The 9,446-nt window shown below is 29.8% G+C and overlaps 2 protein-coding genes across 2 annotated transcripts in view; both read right to left on the reverse strand.

Annotated features, from left to right (window-relative positions):
- Positions 1-1,068: 1,068 nt before the first annotated feature.
- On the reverse strand, positions 1,069-4,467 carry LOC107494769 (omega-hydroxypalmitate O-feruloyl transferase). Its single transcript, XM_016115802.3, has 4 exons — positions 4,271-4,467; positions 3,522-3,992; positions 2,836-3,352; positions 1,069-1,596 (listed from the first exon to the last, which is right to left on the reverse strand). The coding sequence occupies exons 2-4, from the start codon at positions 3,969-3,971 to the stop codon at positions 1,256-1,258; spliced, it is 1,308 nt and encodes a 435-aa protein (XP_015971288.1). The 5' UTR covers positions 3,972-3,992; positions 4,271-4,467; the 3' UTR covers positions 1,069-1,255.
- Positions 4,468-7,184: 2,717 nt separating this feature from the next.
- LOC107494770 (actin-related protein 2) overlaps positions 7,185-9,446 on the reverse strand; it is a gene marked incomplete at its 5' end in the record, with an annotated part of 12,936 nt that continues 10,674 nt past the window's right edge. Inside the window, 3 exon segments of the mRNA XM_016115804.3 lie at positions 7,185-7,705; positions 7,835-7,918; positions 8,968-9,034. Of these exon segments, the coding sequence (XP_015971290.1) occupies positions 7,628-7,705; positions 7,835-7,918; positions 8,968-9,034 (229 nt within the window). The 3' untranslated portion in view covers positions 7,185-7,627.

Raw genomic sequence — 9,446 nt, forward strand, 5'->3', positions numbered from 1 at the left:
AATTGGAATCCATTAAACACGGACACCTGGCTCATTTGTGGTGTCCGTATACTCATCCACACTCCTTTAATACGTGTGTTTTTTATTTTCAATTGTCTTAATAAGAGAGAAAAAAATATTCTTTTATATCTTTACACACTTAAATATTATCACATGTCAACATGTTTAGTCTTATTTTTAATATATATTTTTAAAATAAATTTAAAAATAATATATATTATTAATTATAAAATAAAAACTATTTTAAATATTTTATATAATTAAAAAATAAAAATAATTTAAAATTTTCGTGATTGTATATTTTTTATTGTATTGTATTTTATGTCTATATTAATATTCGTTCATTATAGATCGATGAAATTATTGTAGTTTTGACTTTATAGCTCAAAATTAATAAGTAATGGGCTCTCATGGTCTCCAACAATTATAGTTTGTGATGGAATCAAGACAATTTAAATAATGAGAGGAGAAATATATTAAAAAGAAAAAGAGTTAGAATTATATTTTAGAGGATTCTGGCGGATTGCATTTTCGCATCGGTTCTATATTTTAAAGGTTAGAATAATTTAGATTACATACCTCTACCAAAAAAGGAATAAAAATGAAAAACCTAATTTAGATTATCTAATAAAGCAGAGCATTATTACCTGGAGAATACTAAAGTATCAACACTTTTGGTAAAAAAAAATTATACTCAAATATAAGTTAAAATATAAAAAAAATACTAATCATCTATTTTTTTATTATCTAATACTTTGTAAAGTTAATTAATAAAGATAAGAAAAAATAAAAAAATAAATTAATTTTATTCTAAGAGAGTTTACGAGTGAATATTAATGCACTTGGGAGAAAATAAAGGGTGCAGTGTCTTTTTAACTCAAAAGTTTAAATCCTAAACACTAAATTTTAAATTTTAAAGTCTAAAATCTAAATTTTAAATTTTAAATTCTAAACTCTAAATCTGAGTTATTAATATAAATATAATAATAAAAAATTAAGATTGATTTAATATAGCACTCCTTAATAAAAAAACGTTTTAATGATGAACCGTGTTGTCCTTTAACTATATTTAAGGAATTTGTAGCATTTATTAATTAATTTCAGCAACAAATACAAATATAAGGAAGGCTTCATTCAATTACTATAAAACAGCCCTTAAAACAAATAATGACACAATAATGATATTACTAATTATAGGGAACAAATAAGCATCAGAACAGAATGATATGTAACATAATATAAGATAGATGAACATTTAAATCTGCATCAAGTCTTGGAAGATCTTCATGACAGGAGCAGGCAAACCAAGAAGGACATTGATGTTTCTCCTCTCAATGCCATGAGAGAGGAACAAGATGACTTCCTTCTCAGGCAATGAAACTGGGCCTGAGAGAACAGGCTCACCCCAACCAAAATCAGTGGTGTGAAATGACAACCTTGACCATGTTGTGATCAAAAGGGTGCATGCCAGTGATGGCCTTGCCCTTGTCACTTCAAAATAATCTATTGCTGATCTCATGTAACTGTCTGTCACCATCTTTATTGCATTTTGAATTAGACTCACAGCATATGAGAAGGGCTTTTCTGTAAGTTCACCTGTTTCACACATACAGTTTTTTTTTTTTGGGTTAATTTTTTTTATGTTATTGGCTTATTTCCATTTTCATAATGATTTTGAAACTCAAGTTATTAGGAATATATTTTTTTATTTTTGTATATAAAGTAAAATCTCAATACATCTCTAATCTATTTTTGAGTGGTCACTAATCTGCAATTTTTTATATTTAACGAGTGGACCTCCAAATTTATATATGGAGAGAGACTTTTGTTAGACACCTCTTAATCATAAAAGATTCTATCATATTTGAATCTTAATTCCATCACATGTCTATTAAGTATATCATCTTAATTCCATCACATGTGTGTTAAGTACACCGACACCCTACCTAAGTTAAAAGGGGATAATTCTTATTCATTTGTAAACAAGAAATTAAAAAAAAACAAAAAAAAAAACAAAAACATGGAGTAATTTGTACTTTTCAAAACTAATAAAGAATTAGATTGTCTCATTCAAAATAATAATATTTCTGACAGCCTCCTCCAAAAAGTCTTTCATAAAATCTTACTCCAAATCTATCATTTAAAGTCTCAACAAAAATTCAACAACATAACCTTAACACAGTGGAAGATATAAATTTTGGAATCATATCTAGATTCTTCAACTTTATCCAAACCTATTTTTTTTCAATTGTATTTTGTCTCTTTATCTTCAATAGTTTAAACTTCTCTAACCATGGATGCACATAAATCTCGACAATTCTATGAAATTGTAAGGTTAATTTTAGAGATTAGAACTTACTCACACCACCATCTCTGTAAGACTGTAACCATCTTCACATTCATTCATACAATCCATGCTATTTTTATTTGGGATAAATGGCTTCTTTCACTTTGTATTTCTAAGATTTACAGCTTCTTTAGTTGTTTTGGTCTTTCTGCTTCTTAACATTATTGGGACCTAACTGTTCCCTTTGACTTTTAAAAGTAGGCTCCGAATTTTTCTTTTAAGGATGACAAGACAATTTTAATGAAAAAGGTGGTAGAGTACTAGATACATCTAAAGAGAAGGACGGATTTGTCTCATACTATGTAAGTTTAAAGACTAAGTGGATAAAAATTAGGGATTAAAATAATCATAAAAAAATCAATAGATAAATCAATTCTCACGTCATATTAAATAACAATAAAGATTTGTTTGATTAAGTTTTTACCAAAATTTAACATAAACTAATTTAGGGTATTAATCTAAAATTTGAATCGTTATATTATATATACCTGCTTGGCAGACAGAATTTGTGAGCACAATTCCATTTCCAAAATATCCTTTGGGAAGAGGAGGATTAAACTTGGCCCTGCCATCAACAGCAAAGAGAAGCTTAGTCTCTTGGTTCGGCAACATCTTGAGAGCCTTGGTTCTTGCAATCCAGACAAACGCAGAGAGCACTTCAAAAGTGGTGCAAGAATCAAGAACCCCATCTTCCATTGCCTTAGCCTTGAGGCTCTTGAGCTTCTCAGGGTCAAAGCAGAAGGACCTATAAACCATGTCATCTTCATACAAGGTGTTGGTGCTTGACTTGTCTTCTATGTCAGCGAATTCTTTGTGAATAAACTCTATCTTTGGTGGCTCCCTTGCCTTCAGAATGCTTCTGTCTAGGAATGGAGGAATTGAGAGTGGAAGCTCTCTTGCTACTTCTCCCCATGAGTTCACAAACTCCATGGCTCCTATTCCATCAAACATGCAGTGGTTCATGCACAATCCAACCGAAAATCCTCCACACTTGAACTTAGTCACCTGGAATAAGTAGAGAGATATCTCAACCATTGTTCTAAAACTTTTTTTCAAGTTGCATAAATAAATAAAGGTGAAAATTTAAGTATAGCCAACTTTATATGATAGTTGAGAGACGTTAAATAATTTAACTGATTTAACTAAATTTTTATTTAACGACTCTCATTTAAACCTGGGCAACCAAAGGAGGCATCTGAAGTATGTGCTTTGCATCAGGTATGTTATAAACCAACATACCAAGAGTGGCAGGGTCTGGCTTTGTGATATCACCAATCTCTTCCATTTCACAGTTTGCTTCAGCTTCCACATACAGTGCACCCTCACCAGTGCAGTCCACTATAAGCTTCCCCTCTGAACTTATGCTCAGCCTCCCAGCAAGAGGGTAATACTGTACAAGCACCTTCTTCAACGCGTTCTTCATCACAACCGCCGCCTTCTCGTTCCCCCTCTCCGCGCTTTTGAAGCAGTATACGGTTCTCACGATCACCGCAATGTTCTGGTCAAGGTTAGATAGAAAATACATTCCTTTCTTTGTTTCTTCTGCTGGAGCAACTAGACTTGGTTCACTTGTTAGCTTCACGCTTACTTTGAAACCGCCGCTGTTTCCATTCGTCATTGCCATCTCAATATAATAAATAATCCTCTGTCAGATATTAAAACAAAAAATTATGTTAAGATTCTACGCAGTTCTTGCTGTTTTTCTAGATATACATAAACGAAATTTTAAATAAATATAAGAAAGAACACATTGTTTTATGAACACATCTTTCGATAGTTTGATATGTTTGACCCAACAAGTTTGACTAAGCTATGGAACGGTTCATAATAACATTCTCACAGGAAGATATCTTCATAACCACCTTTCATAAAAGCAATGGTATTTGTGTGACTATAATGCATAAGTCGTGTGTTTTTTCATACCTGAAGCTGAAGGTGTGCCTCACACAAATATGATTTATGTCTTTAACTCTTTATGATGAGCCTCTTGGGGAGCTATAGAGAGAAAGAGAGAGAGAGAGAGAAAGTAATAAGGTGTTGTTTGAGAACACAGCAATGGCAGAAAATAAATATAATGTGAAGGTGAGAGGTAGTTGTTTATATGCAACGGTGCAAGCTAATAAGGGAAGATGGTACTTGTTTTAATGTTTTTAAGATTGAATATGATTTTAGTAATTTTTTTCCCCTCTTTTTTTATAACAAATACGGGTGAGGGTAGGCCACTAGTAAAAGAGACCAAGGACACAAGGAACCAAGACAAATTAAAGGAGGCGAAGCATGCAAAAAAAATAAAATAATAGGTCTCTGTGTTTGGTGTGGTTGGTATCCCACATTTGATAACCTAATATTTTTGCTTCATTAGTTTTTCCCTTCCTATTACATCATCATTTTCCCAGTAGACTCAAAAGTTATAATGTTTCTTTTCTTTTTTAAAAGATTTTAACTAACTAATATTTTGAATAGCTTATAGAAAACAAAAACAAAAGATAAAAAAAATACATCACTTAATTCTAGCAAGCATATATATATGAATAATTAATTAGAAGTGGTTATTGTGAATCAAGAGACCTATCACAAATGAATAATTAATTTGAAGGGCTGAAGGGGTTATTATCACTCAAGAGACATATCACAAGGGGCATTTGATTTTGTTCCATAAGCATGTAATCAAGGGTTCACCAGTAACAAAAAAGGTTCAGACTTCCATAGTGTGTATGAATAGACTTTCTTGACCAGTTTTCGTGTGTGTTTGTATGATAGTTTGCAAATGAGAATTTATATAAAAGTGATTTTGTAAATTTTATTTTGATGAAAATGAAGTTTGTGTTGATGCGGTTTATGTTTTGTAATTTTTATATCAAAATGGATTATAGTAAAATAAATATTGTTTAAATTATATTACTCAAAATCATTTTTAGATGAAAAAGTTACTAAAAGAGATATCAATTTAAATAATTTTTTATATTATCCTATTATTTTATTTTAGATATTTGAATAAATCTTATTAATTTATTTTATAATAAAATTAATATTTACTTACTAAATTAAAGTAATATTAAAAATTGATAAAATATATTTTAATACATAAAAACACTAAAGGGAGTACTTTACATTTTATAATGTTAAACAAAAACAAAATGTTCTATATTATTTTAGTATCGTTACTATTTTTTAATTTAGTATCATTTTAGACTATAAATTTTTATAATTAGTATATAATAAAAACAAAAATAAAGTACAATAAGAAGTACAATAAAAACAAGAAAAAAAAACAAAAAATTATGTACAAACATAGAATATAATAATTACAACTAACAACGTATATCATATGAACAAAAAAGTAAACAAAATTCATACAAATAAAACTAAATAAAAAAATAAAAAATTTTATACACAACATAAATATATATAGTATAATAAAGGATAGAAAAAAAGATACACAACATAAATATAATACAATAAAGGATAGAAAAAAATAATTTATATAAACAAAAAATAATAAAAATATCATAAAAATTAATAAAAATAAAAATTTATATCAACAATAGTTGTCATATGAATAAAAAATACAATAAGAATATGATATTAGAACACTAAAAAAATAATATCAAAATACAAAAAAAATATAAACAAATATTTATATATAAATAAAAAAATACAATAAAAAAACATAAAAATCAAAATATGAAAGAGAGTACTAAAAGTGATTAAAAAATTAAAATATTTATCTTGGCAGTGATTGTAACAAATCTAAAAGATTTCGATAAAAGAAATTGAAACCAAAGAACATATACAAAGAACTATTGTGAAAATTATATGGTTACTTACATCATTTTTATAGAAGAAAATAAAGAATAAAATTAGTAGAAGAAAAATAATTTTATTACTTAATTTCTCAATTGTAATTAGCATTCTCCAATGTAAACGCAAAAGCTAGAATAGCTATAATTTTTAGCTTCTTGTAAACTTACGTTTAGAGGCAAAGGCAAAATCACTTCTAATTCAGTGTTTTAAATAGTACCAGCTTCTTTCTTCTCCAATGTGAACTCCAAATACACCCGAACATATCCTTCATAAAACTTTTGATATAAAATAATGTAATTATTACTATAAGACTGGATATCCTTGCCAATTTACCTTTCCTAATTGATATTAATGAGTTTTTTATTTCATAATAAAGATTAAATTGAGATGAATATTTTATTAAAAAAAAAAACAATAAATAAATAAATAAATTATTCATTATTATTATTATTACGGATATTAATACTAATAGATTTAAATAAGTTTAAGTTATCCAAGAGCCCTCATCTCTTCACTTTATAGAATCCAAATCCTTTGTCGGAAGTCGGAACCTTGAAACAAAACAATCTTAATTCTAACTATTCATCATCAAGCCTCCTAGTCAATTGTCCTTGCTCTTAAAAAATATGATTGAAACAATACGAAATACGAGATAAAAACATTTCTTCTAGTAAGGGTGTAAGCGTGAATACGCTTTTACTAAATGAAGAACACTAAGAACATTTAAATTATCTACGTAAGATGGAGAAACGTGCAGAATTCAAGAAATTATAGTTTACTATATTATTACGCAAGTAATACAATTAGGTATTGATTGTGCATCATAAAAAGATCAGGTAACTGAAAAATGAAAATTTATTCAGTGGCCCCAGTCAACTATGGTTAGATCAACAATAATGTCTACACTAGTGCACTCTTTAAAATTTTCTGGATTCCGAAAAAATCCAGGAGACGTTGACCATATATACCCATATAATATTGAGTGAATACCCAATACAAAGTAATTACACTAAAGAAGAAAATATACACAAAATACAACAACAATTTCCTTTGATGGATTATGTAACCGATTAAATTGCCAATTGCCGACATTCATAGATGTGTATTACAATCTCTCTCAACAAAGTATGAATGAAATTATATAGTTTTAAAAAATTTACAGACGACGTGTATTCCTTACTTTATTTAAACATCCTTTTATGCTAACAAAGTTACAAATCTTGTTGGAAAAGATAACAGGATGCATGGGTTTCTTCTTGTCTTACCTATTAAGAAACATGATTGCAAAATGCACTATAACAGCTAGGCCTCCAATATAGCATTGGAGAACCTATACAAGGCCAAAACCCAATCAAATGCAAATCTATTAGAGGAAGCAGTTTTAAGAGCTTTGAATATTTTTTACATCACATGGCCTCTTTTGTGCTTTTGCTTCTCAACAAGTGATCTCCCACATTCAGTGTGGTCTCGCAGACCTTAATGGCCTAACCTACTTAGACAAGCAACTCCTTCTTCTAGATAATGTTCCCTTTCGATCCAAAAATCATTGGAATCCTGTTTTTTAATCGCAAGTGTAGAGTTAATGAAGGTTGTTTGAAATTCAGAAAATTCCCAATGGCTTACACAAGCAAAAGAGCTAGAGAAGGTATAGACAGACAAAAGGAATGAGAGTTTGACACAAACCTTCATTATCCCTGCTAGTACAGCACCTCCAAGGTACACCATGTGCTTTCTACGCGGTGGATCCTCAATTCTTAATCGCAATTTCTGATAATCACCAGAAAAGGGAAGAATAATAAGTTTATGGAAACAGTGAGTTGGCTTAATATATGACTGCAGTTCGATAGTCTGTCCTTCCAAAGGATCAGGTCTACATAGAACTTAAAACACATTTTTTCCTGATACAAAGAACTCTAACAGAGACAACATACAAAAACTCGTAAATTTAAAATTTGATCTGATGTTGCTCCAATGTTATAGTATGTTTTTTCTTGCAACTCTAAATAGCAAATGCAAGTTGAACCAAATCTAACTACTAGTTCATATACCTAAAAGCACATAAATACTAAGATCTGATGCAGTTTTCTACATAAGAGTTGTTGTTAAAAGGTAACTTTCCCATTTACCGTGCACTTTCAAGTAGTAAGAGCCAGGTTTGTTGTTTCTGATATCAACAGTAAGGTTAGATTGGGAATTTCAGAGATAGTTTAAGAATGCCAACAAGGTATGGAGGATTGTCCACACTAACTTTGATGTCAGCTACTTGAAATGAGACAAATAGGTCCTAAACTAAAATATCAAAAGAAATATTTGCTTCTTTTCTTTCTTTTCTTTGTTCCCAGGACAAGATTTTTCACCTATTGATGAAGTAGCAACCAATTCACTTCTATATGCATTTCTCTTACTTTTTTGAAACAATGTATTCCTCTGATTCGACAATCACTAGAAGCTTTCATCATCCTTAAATGACATGATGAGAAACCAAAAGGGAAAGTGCTTAATAAAGCAAGGGACTGAATAAAAGATTCATATTTTAACTTTTCTTGCCACATAACATAGGGCAATTGATATTTTGATCCAATTAGGGTTCAAAGTAATGAAAAGGGAGTTCTCGTAATTTGAGGCAGGGTACATATTGACCAAATTTTATTCACAGCTCCAGCCTTTTCTCCAGTAGTTTTTTGAAACAAAAGCAATAACAATAAAACAACCAAACCTCTTCTCACACTAAATTACAGGTTGGAGAAAAATGGATCTTAAGGAATCAGCAGAGCAAACACATCTATAAGTGGAAAAATAAAAAAGTCGCAACTTACCTTCAATCCATCTTTGTTACCCTTCAGAACAACATCAAGATAACGATCAAGTATTTCCTTTTCCAATCTGAAAAGGTACAGAGACTTATCAACTTTAATCTTGAATTTCATTCAAAGCAAGCATGAAATTATTGAAATATACTTGATGCATACCATAAACAAGAAACAAGAACTTTAAAATGGTATATACTTAGATAAGTAACCTAGCTTGCAATAGCACTATCTTAACTGCACACAAAATGTTTTATGAAATCTACTAACAATAAAAGAAATCCCTAAATTATGTGTGAACCTTGGCACAACATTAACATTGCTGTTTGTGGCTTGAAGGAACAACCTATCCACTTGCAGGGTTAAAGTAGAATATATCTACCGTTTCCATACCCTACCATGTTGAACCCTTGTGTATTTGGAATGCCCCTTACTAAAGGAATCCTTAGTCATTAGTTTTTGTATAACCAATAGCTAAGTCAACTAGG

Source organism: Arachis duranensis, chromosome 6, assembly GCF_000817695.3.
Source record: "Arachis duranensis cultivar V14167 chromosome 6, aradu.V14167.gnm2.J7QH, whole genome shotgun sequence".
In the NCBI taxonomy this organism is placed as follows: domain Eukaryota; kingdom Viridiplantae; phylum Streptophyta; class Magnoliopsida; order Fabales; family Fabaceae; genus Arachis; species Arachis duranensis.

Bases quoted from the DNA above. Each gene is read 5' to 3' on its own strand.
- LOC107494769 (XM_016115802.3), bottom strand. From the start codon at position 3,971: ATGGCAATGACGAATGGAAACAGCGGCGGTTTCAAAGTAAGCGTGAAG. The intron at 3,353-3,521 runs GTTTAAATGAGA...TACTTATTCCAG, and splicing joins TGCCTCCTTTGGTTGCCCAG to GTGACTAAGTTCAAGTGTGG. The intron at 1,597-2,835 runs GTATATATAATA...TGTGTGAAACAG, and splicing joins AAATTCTGTCTGCCAAGCAG to GTGAACTTACAGAAAAGCCC.